Source organism: Chelmon rostratus, chromosome 4 (genome assembly GCF_017976325.1).
Source record: "Chelmon rostratus isolate fCheRos1 chromosome 4, fCheRos1.pri, whole genome shotgun sequence".
Classification (NCBI taxonomy): Eukaryota; Metazoa; Chordata; class Actinopteri; order Chaetodontiformes; family Chaetodontidae; genus Chelmon; species Chelmon rostratus.
In genome coordinates this window covers 23868108-23888166 of record NC_055661.1, presented here as the reverse complement: position 1 = coordinate 23888166, position 20059 = coordinate 23868108, and the positions used below count along the sequence as shown (strand labels likewise).

General features: G+C 41.5%; 2 protein-coding genes across 2 annotated transcripts; both read right to left on the bottom strand.

Moving 5' to 3' along the window:
- Positions 1 to 2485: 2485 nt before the first annotated feature.
- Positions 2486 to 4491, bottom strand: LOC121605269 (flavin-containing monooxygenase 5-like). The gene is made up of 5 exons (XM_041935130.1): positions 4360 to 4491; positions 3875 to 4063; positions 3080 to 3245; positions 2793 to 2935; positions 2486 to 2686 (listed from the first exon to the last, which is right to left on the bottom strand). The coding sequence occupies exons 1-5, from the start codon at positions 4489 to 4491 to the stop codon at positions 2486 to 2488; spliced, it is 831 nt and encodes a 276-aa protein (XP_041791064.1).
- A 6215-nt stretch (positions 4492 to 10706) lies between these two features.
- On the bottom strand, positions 10707 to 18952 carry LOC121604924 (dimethylaniline monooxygenase [N-oxide-forming] 2-like). The gene is made up of 11 exons (XM_041934558.1): positions 18890 to 18952; positions 16789 to 16931; positions 16401 to 16589; positions 16118 to 16283; positions 15843 to 15985; positions 14950 to 15149; positions 13176 to 13409; positions 12545 to 12666; positions 12382 to 12454; positions 12204 to 12273; positions 10707 to 12128 (listed from the first exon to the last, which is right to left on the bottom strand). Exons 2-11 carry the CDS (start codon positions 16918 to 16920, stop codon positions 11760 to 11762), a joined length of 1698 nt encoding a protein of 565 aa, XP_041790492.1. The 5' UTR covers positions 16921 to 16931; positions 18890 to 18952; the 3' UTR covers positions 10707 to 11759.
- Between the last annotated feature and the right edge of the window lie 1107 nt (positions 18953 to 20059).

Genomic DNA, 20059 nt, shown 5'->3' with positions numbered 1-20059 from the left:
GAACAGCGTCAGTCATGAGTGTCAGTCACCATCGTGGTCAAAAGCTGATGCATAACTTCATTAAAACCCAGTTCTGAAGATAAATACTGGCTTAAAAAAAGTTCTCTCTTGAAATTATTTCCTCTTTGCTTAAATTAAGATTTTATGGCTCCAGTATCTGACAAGGCTGATGAAGAGCAGTGAACCCAGGTCCTCAGAAACATGATGTTACATGATTGTTTTCCTACAGTCACATGTAATAGTGTCATGCTTTTCTCATGGCAGCGGCCTTTATAAGTATGCTGCAATGTATGATGTAGACAGTTTTACGGGAATTTGGCGGATCAGTTTAATTCCTTACTTCTTATGCATGGTTTCTGTGTCCTTCTCAATTTCCTGTATCATTGTTTCCTCAGAGGGCAAGTCTGTTAAACCTTTGGAAAATTTGGATAGATGAGTTAAAAAAGGAATAACAGTCTCATTAAAGTCAAACCATCAACGTTGAGAACTATGGAAGATTTAAAATGCCAAAATTAACAAATAAAAAAAAATGAATTTAATAATTCAGTGAAAAACATATGTTAAAAAGACAATTAAAATGAAATCACTGAACTAAGATTCAAGTTTACCTTTAAACACTCTCGTAGCCCAGCGGGCCTGCATCTCAGCCAATGGGGTGATGGATCCAAGGCCGTGGACAAAGCCCACCACGGCCAGCGTAGGCCGGGTCAATGCAGGAGGGAACACGTGCTTGTAGAGACGCAGCCTGTAACCACATTTATCCTGCAGAGCTGAGGGCAGGAAGGGGAAGCTGTAGTTGTACCCTGTGGCAAACACCACCACATCCACCTGAATGACACACACGTCCATGACTGGATATAACCGTTACTTGCAAAATTCCATTCAATATTGATTTTGCTGAAAAAAGTCATAACATTGTCATAACATTCATTCTGTCATGTGATTTGAGATGAAGTCACTCCCTCCTGTCCTACAGTAACCATCTTCCCACCGTCAATCTGACCTTCCCCGCTCGCTTACTCACCTGCTTCTCATGTCCTCTCGTACCCCACCAGATTGTCCTGTTTGCTTCTCCCGAGCTAACCAGCCCTCACCGGCTCTAGCTGCCTGATCCCGCCTGTCTGAAGCCTGCCCTTTTCCCGGTTTGATTATTATTCACCTGTCGCTTGTCTGGTTTGCCTTCTCTGACTGATCTCCTGGTTTTCACCCTTTCCTGGTTTTAGCTTAAATCTTCTAAGAACTTTCAATCTTATCTCACTGCCTCTGTGTCAGGCTTTTGGGTTCAGGTCTTGTTTGTGCCACAGTGAAGTTTAGAATAAATTTTACTATACTGATAATACACACCTTGTCTATGACGCTCCCGTCGGCAAAGACCACACTGGAACCACAGAACTCTTTGACATTTGGTTTCACCCGAACCCGACCTGAGATGATCCGAGCTGGAAGGTCGTCACTCACGACAGCATTCTGTGCGAAAATCCTGCCAACAAAACATCAGAGCTGCATGAGTGAACCCTGAATATGGTTCAAGGAGCGCTCCAGAGGCAATGGAACATGAACATACACATTAAACCAAGAGAAATTTAAAACGTTTGATTTGGGGACGGAGTGGCAAAATGTCATACCATTATCAGACATTATCAGCACGCCATAATTTGTATACCTTCCCCTACTGTCTGCTGTCCCCTGTGGCTATCTTGCTATCACCAGTCTGCCCCCGTGTACCTGCATGCATGTCTTGCTTCTTATGTTTGCACCATGCATATCATATAATATAAGCATTTTTCATACTCTTTTGTATATTATGTACAAAGCATCAATAGTTGATTCTATTTTGTATATTTTTATGGTTTATTTGTTCTTTTTTCTTCCTCTCCTGTTTATTCTTGCTGTTGTAATGAGTGAATTTCCCCGGCATGGGATCACTAAAGTCTTATCTTATCTTAGCAGCAAATTGAGACAATGTTGTCTTTAGCCCATATTTCGATTAACATTAACACCCCTCATGTCTTGTATTATGAGCCTCTGTGCTGCATGCTAAATGATCTCAATAACTTTGTAATTTCATAGTAATGTTTATTAATTAAATTTAAATTTGTTAAGTAACTGCCGCTTGTCTGCAGTGTCTGCACGGCACATTACAAGGGGCAGAAATGCCCCTAGACTGAAATGCAAACGACACAAAAACATGGTGTAGGGGAAAAAAGTGCAGCTTCTTCAGGCACACCATTGAAGGGTGTTGCATCAGCTGATTGGCTACCAGGTGACCAGGAACATCTATTCATATTAACGTAGATGTGAAGGGCAGCCAGTTCTCATCTGCTACAGTCGTGCCAAATCTGTTTGCTGCTGCAATCTCCAATCTCCCCCTTATCTGTTGAACCTGTCGGTGTTGCTGACTTTGTCTAATCTCCTTTTATGATAGAGCCAAATACAGATTGGTTAATTAGCTGACATAAATGATTGTGACTAAAAGGAGATTTTGTTACCCATGTTTTGGTTTCAGGCCATATAGTCCATGATCAAATACTTTGTTCACTTTCTTTTCCAACATCCTGGCGCTCCATGAGGGGAAGAGCTTCTGCAGCATTAAATCCTTTCGGGACGTCCCTAACATGTCCACTGGGAGTCCCCCCTCTCCTACACGGCTCACAACCCAGGCTCCGCTCCGGGTAGCGAGGTACACCTGCATATGAGACCAGCAAAGAGAGGGTAAATATCAATGTTCTTATTTTCTTTTAAATTTCAGCATCTATTCAGTTGAAAGCCTCATTAATATGCATACACCATACCTTCTCAGCAACTCTACTGATATCCACAGAAATGTCACCTCCAGAACTCCCAATCCCGATCACCACCACTCTTTTCCCCTGCAGACCCTCAGCGTTGCGGTAATCCCAGCTGTGGAAATATCTGCCTTCAAAGCTCTCAATACCTGAAACAGGAAATCAAAGAACAAACAAACTGAGACACTCACAGACTTAACAATTCTAGGTGTAGTTTGTTTAGAGTTGAGATGGTAACTCCTACACTGACACAAATTTTTTCATGTGTAGTATGTGTGACAATGTCATGGTACCTGGGAAGTCTTTGAGTGGCAGGTGAGGTCGGGTGAAGTGTCCGGTACAAACCAGCACGGCGTCAAAAACATGAGTGTCCCTCTGACCCTCTCTGTTCTCTGTCTCCACCTCCCACTGGCCTGTCGCAGCAAAATCTGTCCTGTGCTTCACACTGACCACGGTCGTCTGAGACACACACACACATACATTGTTGATCATCCTCCATTAATATTGCCATTCGATTGTTCAAATCATTGGTGGAGCGTCCTTTGGATGATGAGGCTTCTGAACTGGAACACACCTACTAGTATAAATAAGTTTAATCTTAAGTGTGTATCATAGTATCGTCACCAACAGCTCTGACCCATTGAGGCATGGACACAAGATCGCTGAAGCTGTCCTGTGGTATCTGGCACCAAAACGGAAAACAGATCCTTTAAATCCTGTAAGTTGCGAAGTGGTGACTCTACAGATCGGACTTCTTTCTGCACATCCCACAGATGCTGGATCGGATTTACGATTTACGTTTTCTTTTTCATGTTCCTCAAAACATTCGGAACTATTTTTGCAGTCCGGCACGGCATATTATACTGCTGACTGTGGCCACTGCCACATCAGGGAATACCGTTACCATGAAGGGGTGTACTGGCCTGCAACAATGTTTAGTTAGGTTCTACATGTCAAAATAACGTCCACATGAATGCCCCATGGTTTCCCAGCAGAACATTGCATTGTAACGAGATGATCACTGTTATTGCTTCACCTGTCCGTGGTTTTAATGCTGTGCTTGAATGGTCTATATATTGACCTCTAACCTGGAAGCGTATGTGCTGCAGCAGTTTGAAGGCTTGAGCGTAGAGACGTAGATACTGCAGCATCTCAGAGTGGTGCATGTTGTTGGGGAAATGAGCTGGAGGAGGGAAGTCACTGAAGGCCATCCTCTCTTTGGAGCTGTTGATGATCACAGAGAAATAGATGTTGGCCCGTCCAGGCTCTGGATCGTCCTGCAGACAGACAAAAGTGGACAGATGGTAAGACACACAATGATTTTTTAACTTAGTAGTGCACCTTAATAACTCACCTCACATGTGACTGTAATGCAAGTTGAGCCTCAAAAAATCAACTTCAGCACCAGTTGTTATATAAAACTCTTGATAACAACTGGAGAATATGCACTACTATACATTAATATGATACTGGATGCACATGAGTGTAAATCTCACAGAAGTTCAAGTGACCAAAAGAGGAGATTAATTGTGCTTGGTACTTTCTCAAATTGTACTGTCCATCTAATACTCACTTTAAATCTCCATAGACCCCCAATGTCATGGCTGCTCTCAAAGCAGGTGGGCTCCAGACCTTCATCCAAACAGGCCTTGATGCTGGTCAGACCAGAAATCCCCGCACCGATCACGGCCACCTTCTGAACCATGCTGGAGAGGACGAACGACCAATGAGGACTCTGATCCGATATAGAGGTCAGAACTGGTGTTGGAAAAAAGGTGGAAGAGGAAATGTGTGTGTTGTTTTGTGGTGTGACATACATACATTACATTCTGTTGCAAATATCCTTGTTTTTCTCTGCCATAAGATTTGGATAGTTGATCCTGGATCCTTATAAACCACAGGGGTTTAAATTAATGGAAGAAACAGAAGGCTAGCACCATTTATTTTTCATCGCTTTCATTATTTCTGGGTACTGTGCAAGCGTGACCTCCAAACAGCACAAGCCTTTTTCGCTGTGTCTGTGACTGGAAACCTTGGATGAGGATGGAGACAATATGGACAAACTGTGAGAAACCTCCACAGTTTGGAAAAGACTGCAATGCAGCATCAAATACGTGAAATGAGCAATTAATTGACTCTTTAGCAGTCTCTGTACATGTTGCTGAAAATGGACAGACTTTTGTACACAAATTACAGATTACTTCAGCTGTAGAGCATCCCCGATGTGTCCTAACGCCACTGGATCAGCTGCTGAAGCTTCCAAGCTAGCCTTTCCTAATGATGCTTCTTACTAGCACAACACTGGAGCCCGACTGAGAGCAAAGACTCCAGCCTGGACTCGATCTAATGTCATCTGCCGTAAAGGCAAATCCAGCAAGAAATTAAATAAGAGGGCACCGATGCTCACTCTACCACCTGAACTCTCGCTGCAAAACAGATATGACCCACTGACGCTGAATGACAATAGGTGTGACAATAAAAACTATGTTGAGGCCAGGAAAGTCAATCACACCTGAAAAAAGTCTTTTGCCTGCCACTGGAGAAACTGTTTTTTTAGCAGACTCTTTGCCCTGAATACATGGTTGACATCAGAATGCCTCACCCATGGGATAAACTGCTGAGGAATGCACAGATAGGCGCTAAAATCAACAACCAACAAGAACCAACACCTCTCTTCACGCTTTTCATCACATTCTCTTGCACTGTCACCAATCAAGGAGTAAGTTAAAGCTGCCAAACTGAAGCTCAGTTAAATCGGTGAAATTTTGAACAACAGTAACCACGTACATCATCACTCAGGTGTCTATCAGAAATGAGACAGAATCCATGCCGCTTCCTTAAACATACCGACATACAGCCGGTGGCACAGTCACAGAATCCACTGACTAAAATAGTCAGCAAATTCAGACTACTTATGCAGATGACACACAACTGTACATCTCTGCTGAAACGAATGATGATGCAGCTATTGACATCATTACTAACTATCTTTTGTCAATAAATAATTGGATGAGCAATAATTTCTTAAATTTGACGAAACTGAAATCCTGCTACTTGGCCCCAAAACAAAAAGAGAGATGCTGTTTAATAATCTGGGGAAATTTACTCCCTGGATTAAATCTGAGGTTTGAATTCAATTCAGTTCTATTCAATTCAGTTCACTTTTATTTATATAGCGCCAAAACACAACCAAAGTGGTCTCAGGACACTGCCCATATAGAGCTGACACAGACCAGACTCAACAATTGCCTCATGAGCAAGCACTTGGCGACATTGGAGAGAAAAATCTTCCTTTTAACAGGCAGAGACCTCAAGCAGATCCTGTTGTTGGGTAGGTGGCCATCTGCCTCTGAGAGAGACAGAGAGAGGCAGAGAGGGGTAAGGGGTCGGACGTGGACAGAGATGCAATCAGAGTAACAGTGACAGCTCTAATAATAGACTTGTAGCTATATAAAGTATATATGGCATATTACATACATTTGTGATATTTCTGCATGTAATGTATGTACATATTAGTAGCAGACAGTCTATGTACACCATACACTGTGGATCTAATAATGGTAGTATAACTGATGTTAATAGAAGCTGCAGCGGATGTCAGGCAGGGCCATGGCAGGAGATGTCAAGTCTTGGTGTTAGTCCGAGATTCAAATTCTAACCTTCAAGTCCCACATCACAAGGTGACAAAAAGACTTCAGCTCATTAAAAACTCTGCAGCTCGGCTAGTGACCAGAACCAAGAGGAGAGATCACATTAGTGCAGTTCCAGCTGCTCTGCCTTCCTGTAACATTCAGAACTGATTTTAAGGTCCACCTCCTCGTAGACAAAGCCCTTACTGGACTAGGACCAAGCTACATTTCTAAATCCCTTGATTGTTATTTGCTTTCAAGAACACTGCACTGTTTATTGCAGGTTTCCAGCAGCAGCCAAAAGAAAATCGGCCACTCACACCCGCCCTCACTAAACCTTGGAGCTGTGTTTGTCTCACTTTTACAACACTTATTACACCACATTTGCCGCGCGAGTGTGTAGGTGTGTTTACATGATGACGTTATTTACTGCCTCTCATGAGATGACCCTGTAAAACATCATGAGTGCAAGTGACCTAATGAATCCTACAACATGAGTCAGACATTCCCTGACTGGGCAGAATATTTCAAACACTGATGGAGCAATAAACTGCAAGATGCCAGTATCTTTTATCAAAATCTGCTTTTGGCTGACTTCCAACTGTTGAGATTGAAGACAGGACCCACAATAAAACCTGTAGATGTGAATGGATCAATACAGATTGACCTGCTCTTGAACTTGGTCTAACCTTGCTTTAACCTGCTGCGTCGCATGATCTCGCAAATCCAGCTGAATCACAAGTTGAACCTTGCTTGGCTTTTGCATGTTCTATTGATATGCACTGCTACCATCAATCAATTAGAAATTAAAATGAAGAGAGTGAAAAAGAGCATAAGATCACAGTTTGTGTTTAACAGAGAAATAAAAGCTTCTTCTTAAATAAATAAAAAGGAATGCTTGAAACTGGTCTCAAGCTGTAATCTAATAACCTCAGGACAGTTTTCCTTTTAGCAATAACTTCTCAGCTTATTCATAACAAATGTACTGGCAAGCAATTTTATTTAAACATGAAGAAATTTAATAAAGTGCTGCTAAACTTCACACCACAGCCATTCTGAATCTCATCTCACACAAATAATCAATCAAACATCACCACTGCTGTTGATGTTACTGACAAATCAGCAGATATTGAATCACATTGAATGAGGAACATGCAGAAAAACAAAAACCCAAAATGTGGACGTGAAGAGAGCCTCTCTGCTCAAATAGGCAACACTTACAAGGGTTTTTAAACTGTCTGAGCATCCAAATAAAACACTAAAAATCACAAAACGAATTAGCGTCATCTGCAAACTAACGTGTAGATGGTAATATGGTGCATATCTATTTGAGCACAAGGAAATCTGAGATCAATCACCTTACCTTGTAGGTGCAGCTGTACCCCCTTCAGAATCCTTCTATTGTAAAATCTTATTAGGTCACACTGTGAACATTGTTGCCTGACTGGATGATCCTGTGCTCTTGACAGCTTCCCTTCATTTAATACCCAATGAGGTGCAGGCACTGGGCGGACGGGATGGCGGACCACACCTGTCATCATAAAACCTGTCAGTCTGTTAGTGTAGTAGTAGTCTGCTGTATGAGAGTAGTGAGACGAGGAACTGCCTTGAATCAAAACGTTGTATTTTGAATGAATGCCGTGTCTTGGAGTGAGCGCGCAGGGCGTACTTTTTCATTCATGTTGATTTTTAACAGCTTTGCACCTTTGTGACGTGTCTAGAAAATAATAATTAGTTCATCAAATGAACGAGAAGTCTGCCAAAGCCATTGCAAAGACTTGTTTCTGATTTTAAACATACACCAGTAGTTTAACCACTGAATCATGGCACAAGTCATAAAGTCTGAAGTATAGAACAAGTAGTCATTTTGCATCATTCACTCACACAAGACTTCTTTGCAGCTCGTGTTGAAGAATTAAACAAAATCAAAGTTTGATGAATATGATGAATTATTAATCTGTCCTGCAAGATTACTGGCAAAACTTCAAACCTGTAATTCCAAAGTCTAACTCCAGCGCGTAATCACAGAAAAATGTACATGACTGGGCAGGAGAAAGATAAACATTTTAACTGGGTTTATCTGATGTCGCCATGTTGGTTTTGTCCCTCCAACATTATAATTAATGTTGCTCCAGGGACATCATAGCAACATGCAAAGCAGATGGATGGATGGGTCAAACACAGGAATTTAAGAGGGAAGACTGAGGTTTGTGTCCTCTGTGGAACTTAATGTTAGATCATTGTTAGACTAAGCTCACTTATTAATTTCAGGTTTCTTTATTGTCAGTTTGGTTACATTTAGACATCAAATCTACGTGATTAGTTTGCGGAAAAGATCATGTTTTGGCAATACAGACCCTTTCACAACGTTAACCACGTGTTAGACACGCTAACTTCCCCCACGCTTCTGGTCTTTCTCGCTGAGTTGCAAAAATATGATATCAAATCGACATGAATGATGGTCTTGGAGCAACACCAACATGGTGAAAATTACAACAACAGATGGAAAACAGGAAAATACGACAAAAACAAATACAAAACAATAACAACCAAAGCTTCTGACATGCTTTCTTCAATGGTTTTGGATATTTTGTTTGATATTATGAAGCTTCTGGTTATAAATTTAATATTAAGGGTATTCTTTTTCAGGGTTAGAATTAGGGGTGGGGGTGAGGTGTGGTTCGGGAGTGTGGGGAAGGGCGTTGACAGGGTTCTGGGTTCTGGTTGAACAGATGTGGCAGAGGATGTCACAGGTTCTTCATCCCTCACTCCCCTCTTGATGGTTCTGATTGATTCCAGGAGCCAGGACTTACCATCCAGCATCCTGTGTGTCTCATCGTCCATGTCCTCCTGTGCCAGGCTCAGTGCTGCCTTCATCCTGGAGGTTTCAACTGCTCGGGACCTGTCCACCTCCGACTGGTGTCTCCTGTTCTCCAGGTCCTCGTCCACCTGAGCCAGTGCAGCCTTCACTCTGGAGGTTTCCTCACGTCTCTTCCTCCTCCTGCTTCTCTTTTTCAGTTAGAGAGCTTCCTCTAGTGTTTTTCATTTCAAGGACAGCATTTCTTTCTGTCTCAGGAGGAGCGCCATCTTGTGGTTTGCTGTTTGATCTTTGTGCAGTTCTTTCAGCTGCTCTACTTCACCGACCTTTTCTCTCACGAGGTTGGATATCCTCACATCTTTCTCATCCAGGAGCCAATGTAGCTCCAGCCCAGCCAACTGAATCAGACCCTGCTGGGACTTCTCAAGGTAAACCTCCATCTCATCGCTGGTTTTCACATCAGCATCCTGCTGTGGTTCAGGAGTGTCTATGGCAGGCATGTCAAACTGATTCCAGAAAGGGCCGTTTGGCTGCAGGTTTTCTTTCCAACCAAGGAGGAGCACACCAGGCTGGAATCAAATAATCAGCTGATCTCAGTCTGATAACTAAGTGGTCCCTTGATGTTGATTGGTTGGCCTGCTGTGCTCCTCGTTGGCTGGAACGAAGACTTGCAGCCACACGGCCCTTTATGGAATCGGTTTGACATATGTGGTCTATGGGATGTGATTTGGGTGTCACAGGAGGTTGTGATTCCTTGTGAATGTCACAGTCAGATCTGGTTCTGGTGTCACCGCAGGCTGTGTTCCAGATGTTGTGCAACCGGAACTGGTTCCAGTGTTGCTGATGGCTGAGGCTCCACAGGTGATGTGGGAAGCTGGGGCTCCTCAGGTGTTCGCTGATGGATGCTGAACAGCATCTTCGTGAGATCAAACTCCCCTTTTACATCAGGAGCCTTGTCATCCATCTGCCGACTGTACTTTTTAATGACTCTCTCTGGAGCTGAGGAAAGCCTGTTTCATGGAGCTGCAGGCTCCTCTAGGCTGGGATTTTTTCCTTTTTGTCTGGCTGGCAGGCTAATTCCTCCACAGATGTGTGTCTCAAAGTACTATTTAGATCTGAGATAAAGAAAATGTATCTCTTTTTTATATGCTGAGAAAAGATGGAAAGGATTAATGGTGAATACAAAGCACACGTATCCTGTTCATTATTAATAGGCTGTGTTTTAAATTCATTGTTACATTTGAAAATAGCGGATAGTGTCGGTACAGTCATGAAAACAACATGATCAACTACACCACAATTTGCAACTTTGGTCTGCTGTCTTAGTGTTCTGAGTATCCCTTCAATGTAAAGTGGAGGTCTGCATATTCAGTCTCTCAAGATGAACGATTTAAACACATGATCAAGCCTTTAATGAAGCAGTGTGTGTCTGTGTAAACTCTTTAAATTCAACAGCATATTAACCACCAGGTGTCACAGTCTCAAACTTTATTGGCTATTTGTTAAGAGACATTTCATGCAGCAGAATCAAAATAAAAAATAAGAATAAGAAATTCCTAATTTTAAAATCAAAGTGTTAGATGCACAGGTTAGATTCAAGCAATTGCCCTTTGTTGTACTGCAGTTGCATGTTTTTGCCGGAGTCAGAAACCAGTTGCTGCACGAGTCAAAAGAGAAAACCTGTATGTTGCGCCTGGATTTGCTTCTTGCACTTCTGTTTGCGATGGATGAAACAAAGAACACACAAGGTGTAAATTAGTTAGCTTTAGATGGGTTCTGTTGCCTTTGTACAGAGGCAGGCTAGCTGTTCCCCCTGTTTCAAGTCTTAATGCTAAGATAAGCTAATCAGCTGCCGTCTCCTGCTACGTATCACTCATACAGACATGACAGTGGTAAGAATCGTCTCATCTAACCCTGTGCAACTAATCAGATAAAGTTTTTTTTTAATAAAATGATAATAAACTTAAATAAGTAAAAACACAACCATGTTACGAACTGAAGCCCATTCGACAAACACTTCCACAAGTTAAAAGGACAGAGAGAAAGTTAACATAGACTTAAATAAATGAAGTTATTTTGATAATAATAATAATAATAATAATCCTCGTCACCGACAGAATACTACCTATCGCTCTTCTCCCCAGTGTGGAGTCTCAGTGGTTCTGGTAATTAAACTTATGATGTGTAACACAAGTTTAGTTACCTTGAACTTAGATTCCGTATGAGAACATTATGGTTTTGTTTGAACCATGTGACTGTTGATAATGTTCTTCCTGACCAAGGTTTATGACTGTGTGTGTCATGTTAAACCATGATTTCAATTTTGGATTTCCTGCATGCTTAATGGTGGTGTGCAGTTTGTTCCGACCTTTGAAACTGACACACCTGTTAGAAGAGAGGAAACTAATTTCACAATTTTATAATCCCATATTATGACACGTGCAGCATTTGTGCATCACATCAAAAGGGAGGCTGAATGTAATGTGCATGACTTCTCAGACCTCTTACGTATGTGCGTGTGTTATGTTACTGTGGTAAACCAGTGAACCAGGGGTCCTTGAGGAAAATCTTGCATCTGTCCATAATCTGAGTCGTACCCTGCAGCACTGGAACAAACACATTTTTAGACAGAAGCACAGCTGTTATCACAGTTCCCCAAAATAAGAGCAGCCAGGCCGAACAGAAGAAAGACCTCCTCTCTGGTTCTGGTACTGCTCTGGTTCTGAAAGGCCGAACCACCCGCTCCCACTGGGTGAGGATAGCCTGACGCGCTCCAGCCCACTTTCCAGGCCCGGTGAGACGATACTGATATGGAGTGCAGGGACCAAAGAAGACCTTCGCCCAGAGGACAGGATCACTCAGTAGTAGTCTCAGGAGGTTTGGTCGAACCCCGACCTGTGAGTAGAGGACCTTTATGATGTGTGTGTCTTGTAAATACAAATACACAGTCTTATATAAAGCTGAACTCACCTCCCCAGCCATGAAATCCAGGTAGGGGATGTAATCTATTTGGAGAGCAGCCTCTTGCTGGCTAGGATAGCTAAGAAAACAAGACATATTTGAACCGGTATTCTGCTTTCTACATGAAGAGCATTAATAATCTGCCTGTCCATGTAAAAATTATCAATGTGAAGATAAAAAGATTTACCTTTTCATGTTTCTCCTCATATCAGACTCAGTGACCTCCAGCATTTTCTTCTCACATGGAAGATGGCTCAGACCTTGAAGATAAAAACACACCGACTGACACGTCTGGCTGCTTAACCCTGAGTATGTCTGCGTGCAAACATGGAAAGCTCACAACTGTTTACCGGCAAAAACCTTAACAGCCCACCGCGCCTGCATTTCCACAACGGGCATGATCGGTCCTTTTGCCTGGAAAAGACCCATGACGGCCAGTGTGGGTTGTAAAAGAGAAGGAGGAAACAGCCTCCTGAAATTTGAAAAAAAAAAACCCAACTGTGATTTTTGTCAAACCCCGACTCTCTTTCTCCCTCAACCCCACCCAACCGGTCAAAGCAGATGGCCACCCACCCAGAGCCTGGTTCTGCTTGAGGTTTCTGCCTCCTAAAAGGAAGTTTTTCCTCACCACGGTCGCCAAGTGCTTGCTTATGAGGGAATTGTTTGGTTTCTGTAGATAAAGAGTTTGGTCTGTACCTGCTCTATATGTAAAGTGTCCTGAGACAACCTTGGTTGTGATTTGGCCCTATATAAATAAAATTGAATTGAAAAATCCATCCCCACCCAACTGTATTACTGTAGCCATCAGGTGGCACCGTTTCCCCTCTTGTATGTGTTTTTCTTCTATTATTTTTGTAAAAAAGTGCTTGAATCTGGCCTACGCCTCTCAAATGCTCTTTTATTCAATCACAAATGGAAAGCTCTCATTCTTGTACCACATATCTCAGTGAAAAAATTCTAACCACCACATACTGTACTTACTTGTACAATGTCAGCTCTCCGTGAGGCCCCTCAGACAGAGCTAGGGGCAGAAATGGGAAGTCTCTATTGTAACCTGTGCAGAAGACCACAGCATCAATGTTCTCCTCCACAGTGCCATCTTCAAATATGACTCCAGAGTCCCTGAAGCCTTTCAGGTTGGGCTTCATTACTAGCGCTCCTTGGAGGATTTGACGAGGAAGGTCATCATTGAGCAAAGGCTTCCTGTCCAGGAGTCTGGGAAAGACAGGAAATGATCAACCAAACCTATCTCGCTCCACAGTCACATTCAACATTACACCATAGTATTAGCTAACTGTCTGCACAGATGACACCATGCTTGCAGCAATGTCACATCCCAGAATGTGTCATCACTGTTGCTGAATATTTCTGTTTTGGGACTCTCATCTCCTATAACACACTATGGGGTCTCATAAGATATTGAAAATAAAATAATAGCCATAAAGTTCTAAAACAAGCAAAAGGCATTTAATTTAAAAATGTTTTGTACTATGTTTATATTGTAGCTGGGCACTCAAAAAGAAGCTGGGTTGTGGTTTAACTCTTGCATATTATGTAGTATTGTTTATTTTATTGTTTCCTTTTCTGTTCTTTGTCTATGTCTCTCTTTTATTCTTGCTGTCTGTAACATCTTAATTTTCCTAGCGTGGGGTGAATAAAGTTTTAGCTTATCTTAAAAGGAATCGTTCTGCCTCCACTACTTCTGCTTCAACTCTTGCTAGACTTCCTCAAAGGCACCGCCTGGTGGTGGAAGCCATGCATTACATTTACCACATCATAGTACATGTTGAACATAATCACTGCCTGCATGCAAAGAATTAAGGATGCAGTTGCAAATTGACCTGTTCGCTGAATTACACTAGATTATACAAAAACAAAAAGTGGGGTCCTTTAAAAATCGCAATATAGCAAAGCAGTGGGAAATACCAAAATAGTAAAAGTTGAAAACAACCTAAGTATCAATTAAGCTTTCATATGTAGGCTATGTGTAGTCTGCTCAAGTTACTGCTCAAGTAGTCAATTTTTTTACATTTACGTTTGTTATGGTTAACATCAACCATAGGTAGAAAAAAAAGGGAATGGCTGGAGAGCTGCTCGCATTGAACACCTCCCTGAAGCGCATAGGGCAGTGACCGGCTTCTTCAAGGGTTAACAAGGACAGTCTGTCCAACTTTGGTCCCGACTAAAATATCTCAATAACTGTGGTATACGTTATTGATGATCTCGTGACTTCTAATTTGGCATTATCACTAGGCCAAAGTACTTTGGTTTATGTTAGCAATCTCATTGTGGGCATGTTAAAACAGTGAAATACGTTTTTAATTTTAAATTGTGATCAGTTGACAAGTGCACTAAATGATTATTTTTTTGGTATTGTGGGGAAATGTGTCAACAGACTAATAAGCAAAGAAGTGTAAGGGCAATGGCAGGTGCAACGCACGTGTCTTTTGCAAGAGAAACTCTGGGCAAACCCATCCAGAAAATCCAATACACGGTAAACATTGGAGGTCAGTCGCTGCGCCGCCCAGCATTTCACTAATCATTTACAGATGACAACGCTACAACTGTAATCTAGGTGGTCATAAAATGGGAATTGGGGCTTTAAAGATGAATCACAGAGTAGAATGAACGAAGCAAACACTGACATAAAAAAAGAGATGTCTGAAGCTGTTTGACAGAAGTGCACAGTAAACCCCGGTGGCCTGGCATCATGAGGCAAACAAGAACAGATGTTATCCAGGTCACATTGTGTCACCTGTGTTTCGGCTTCAGGCCGTACAAACTGTGGTCACATTTTTGGTTCAGTGCTCTCTCTACTGCCCAGTTGACCAGCGTGGCGGGTAGAAGCAGTTGGAGGATGTCGTTGAGCCTGGTGATAGATGTCATGTCCACGGGAAGGCCATTACTGGACATCCTGCTGATCACCCAGGCCCCATGGCGTGTGCTGAGAAATGTCTGTCAGAGAGTAAGAAGCTCACAAACCTTTTAAAACATTTAAAACTCATTGCACATTAAAAGTAAAACACATTAACAAATAACAAACTGATGCTTGTGTAACAGAGTAAATAAATAACATAGTTAAATTCATGTTAAACTTGAGACTGCCAGCCACAGCGCTACTGTGTATTTTACTTTGTTAATATCAAATCTCAATAAGTTTTGTATTATAAGGAGTGCATTGTGGTTGATCCATAGCAGAATGGAGATCCTGCATTGTGGGTAAGTTAGTCTCTGGTCCAGTCCTACAGAAATTAAGGAATAAAAGTAATTTATGTTTTATGTAATGTGTAAAAATAATCAGGAATTCACTGTTGATATTAACTCTGAAAGAGAGGCTAGTAGAACGTGTGGTTGCATTGATCTTTTACTCTAAAAGCGTTCGTTAACTTTCTACTTGAGCCAAACGAACACTGACCAACTACCTATGCTGAGCTGTGGTTGTACTTATTTCCCATTGTCTCAGAATAAATTGCTCCAAAGAGTCGACTCCTGTGAAGTGTGTTGGGAAGAGCAGCCAAGATGAGGTAGCAAGAAGTTACACTTGTGTGAATCAATGGATCGGCTGAAAGCACACATTTTTGTCATTTCTCTAAGGTCCCGTGAGTTTTGGCCAAGCAACAATGAAGCTTTTCTATTCTTCTGTCTTACCTTCTCCGCAGATCTACTAATCTCAACTGCAATATCTCCACCAGAATTGCCAATACCGACCACCACCACCCGCTTCCCTCTGTAGGCGTCTGCATCTTTATATTCCCAGCTGTGAGAACACTTGCCAGAAAACCTCTCATGTCCTGCAGAGAAACATGTGCTTTAGATCAAAAGAAAATAAGAGTTTCTTGCAAGAATGTACAGATGTAAAGGACATCAACCCACTAGAGTTCATTAATTAATGTCTGAAAAATTTGATTTATTTGTCCACAGACCAGGAAAGTCTGACAGGGGGAAGGCTGGACGGGTGTAGTGGCCTGAACACACCAGAACTGCATCAAAGATGTGTCTCTCTTCCTTTCCATCTCTGTTAGTGGTCACTATGTCCCATTGACCGGACAGAGAGAAATCTGGCCTTTGTGTGACACTCCTTACTGTGGTCTGCAGCATGTCCACATTCACACAAACACATACACGCACATTAGTAAATTGTGTGAGCAGATTGTAGAAACTTTTGAAAAGACCATGATGCTCCTGTCATGATAAAACTGGAATGACCTGGAAATTGATGTATCTGAGCAGGTCAAAGTGCTCAGCGTAGAGCCTGAAGTACTGCAGCAGCTGGGAGTTGTGCATGTAGTTTGGATAGTTGGCTGGCATGGGAAAATCACTGAAGCACATCATCTCTTTGGAGGTGTTGACCACCAAGGAGCGATAGATGCTGGATCGCTCTGGCTCAGGTGACTCCTGTGGACAAAAAGGAAAACAAGAAATAGAGCTGATAGATGATTTAACTGTTTAATCAAAAGTGACCATCATTCATATATCATAGCTTATTGTAGTTGAGGAGGAAGGCACTTTGGCCATACAGCATTATAAGACAAATCCTGAACTGGGAACAAGATTCATTTTTTTGAATACTCTCTAAAATAGTGGCCCAACTCACCTTAAATTTCCACAGGCCGCCAATATCAGTACTGCTTTCAAAGCAGACGGGCTCCAGGCCCTCCTCAACACAGATCTTGATACAGGCCAGTCCAGAACTGCCTGCTCCAACCACTGCCACACGTCGAACCATTGCTGAGCACTCTTGTAGGGAGGGACAGAAAGAGTCAGAAATGTGTCTTGTCTGAAAAGAGTCTGCATCCATGTTAGTGGCTCTGTGAGGCTGTTCTTAGCTTACAACATTAGGTTGAGCTAAATGGTAGCAGTGACAGACACAATGCTAACTTGGTAATGTTTAGCAGGTAATAGTCGGCATGTTATTTTAACATGTTTGCATGCTACAGTTTGCCAATTAGCTAATGGTGGCGCTATAGTTACTAGGACAATCATCAGTGAACCATGAATGCTGTATAAAATTTTGTGCCACTCCATCCAGTATTTGTCAAGGTCTTTTCCTGCATACTGTATTGTCACAAATAGTGACCGGGGCCTTTCTTTGCCTAAAGTAACAGGCCTTTATTTTAAGCAGGCTTGTATTAGAGACAGGCCTTTATTTATTTGTCCTTTTAATTACCTCTGTTTCATAAGTACAATTTATCATATTTTAGTACAAAGCCTCATTTTGATCTGCAGCTGTTTGACCTTTGAAAGTTACTGTATTACGCTGTTAATGCAAACTCAACACTTCCTCGATCAGTGTTAAATTAAAAGCCCTGTAGTGTTTCAGTGGACAGAAACCCTTCATATCTTAAATATCTTAAGGCTTTTATTATTAAACATTTGCAGGTACATGTTGTGGGAAACTTGTTGATGTGCAAGGTTCCCATACTGCATTTGAAATGTAGCTACTGGCATCTTGTGGCTCTCGTACGTTACTAAACATAGTTTTGGACAACACACACCTACGAGTATATTAAATGTCTTAAATTAAAGCAATGGAAATATACATTATGGTTAGTTGGCATGCACATACTATGACAGCCACTGTTCATGTCGACCACGCCCTTGCCCATTAGTCACTTTTATTTGACAAGTAATTTCCATCTTGAGAAAACATGCTAAGTGAACAAAGAGACCTGGTGGAGCTACAAGAAATGTAAAATAATGTTTAAAGTCATTGGAATACCCTCTAGGGATCTCAAAGGAACTGTGGAACTGGAAATCGTTGTTTTCATTGATGGTAGCTGGTAGCTGTTACTCTAAGTGAACTGCAGTCAGTTATGTTACAATCCATCCACACATTGGCAATGCAAAGCTATGAATGCATGTACATTGCGTCACATTCGTACATAGTGTACTTTTAAATATACACAGCAAGTTTCACAGCAATCCATCCAATTCCACTCTGAAGCACATACATGCCAGCCTTATAGTGACACTAAATAAAATGTCCCCAGTCAGCAGAATTCATCCGGTGGAGAACATGACCCAAAGTACTGGACCAGCCCACTGATATTACCATACATAGATCCAAACTACTTACATTGCCATTACAACATCTACAGTAATAAGCTCTGTAAATATGACCACATGTTCTTAACACTAGGAGTTTATGACAGTCCTTCCAGCAGTGCCTCCATACTTTATGACTTTATATTTTAAAGGCTTGCTAAACAAAACCCTGTATATAACTATAATTTCTGTTAATAATCCACCCTGTTTCATGAAGGACAGCTTGTTGCAGAGGAACACTTTAGCACTAATGGATGCTCAGAATAACACTACAGCATGCAGCAGCATTAAAGTGTTAGGCTACTTTAATAGACAAGATGGACAAATTAAATGTACAGAGTGAACAGAGTGCCTCTTCACTTCTACGCTCTAGCACAGAAAAAAAGAGTTCTTTTCATCATGTTTTAAGCATTTATGACAGAACAGGTAACACTATTATTAGCACAGTAATATCAAACATCTCATATCATTCAATTGTTTAAATCTCATAGGAATACTTCCAAAAGTTTGAGCTGAGTAAATCAGCTTGCAGAATGTGTATTCCTGCATATCAAGTATCCCATTTGTCCAAGGGGCACAAAAATAGGTCACTTTGTTGTTATGTTGAACTACAATACTCCTATTGTTGAGATCCGAAAGACTGCTCTCACCTTCTCCAGCAAGCTGATTGCAGGTCGTATGCAGCTGCAGTCAGATGTTAAACAGCCCCTAAGCTCATATGAACTGAGCTGTCGCTTATCACCTAGTCAGCTAAACAGTATTGCAGGGGAGGGACTTTGAACCAGTTTGAACTTGTTTGAGTTTGAAATAAGCTCCAGTGAAAGTTAGCCAGGAAGGCTATCATTTTAGCTTACGCCTCACGCCATCCTGCATTCACTCCTCTCATGCATGCTTACTCACAATTTCTTTGCTGTCATTGTCTGTGGCTGTCCATTTATGACGTCAGATGTTCTCATCAGCTGGTTGTATTAACCAACCATATGCATTTTTTTTCAATCCTTGTGCAATGTTTCAATATTTCTCACTACTTTCCATTGGTAATATTTTTTTATTTTTTTGTATAAAATGTACATATAGTTAACTTTTTATTTTATATTTTTTACTTTCCGTTGTCTCACTATTGCCATTTCTACTGATGCTGCCTGTGACACCAAATTTCCCCAGCTGGGGATTAATACATTTTATCTTATCGTATCTGTATCTTAGGCGGTCATGAAGTGGGAAGCATTACATCTTTCCTGTTAACCCATCATATAAAAAAAAGTTAATGATCCCATAATTGAAAGGAATTTGCATTTGATGTTTCTAGTTGAGAAATGGTTGAACATCACACTGGTGTGGCAACACTGATAGAGGCTTATCCTCCAAATTACAACTTTTATCAGTCAGTCAGACAAAACAGGAAAGGAGGACACATTGCAGCCATTTTTTCTACTCAGTTTGTGTGTAATGATATTGACCTGGGTGAAGGTACATCATATCTTACTGAAAAACTTAAAAACAGGCAGACTGACAGAATCTCCCCATGGTTAAACAACAATGGTGTTAATGAGAGGAAGGAAAATTTGTTCAGCAGCTGACAGAAAATGGAGGAAAAGTGGACTCACACTTCATCAGAATATATACAAAGAAGCCAAGCCATAACTACAAATCTGGCAAGAAATTATTGCTTTTCAAAGATTATTAAGGAGAATGCTGGAAACTGTAGAATATCATTCTCTACTATTGACCACTGATTCAACTCTGCCCCCACCTGCTCTGCATCCAACTGTGAAGAACTTGCATCATTCTTTCATAACAGACTTTATCAAGCGAGCATT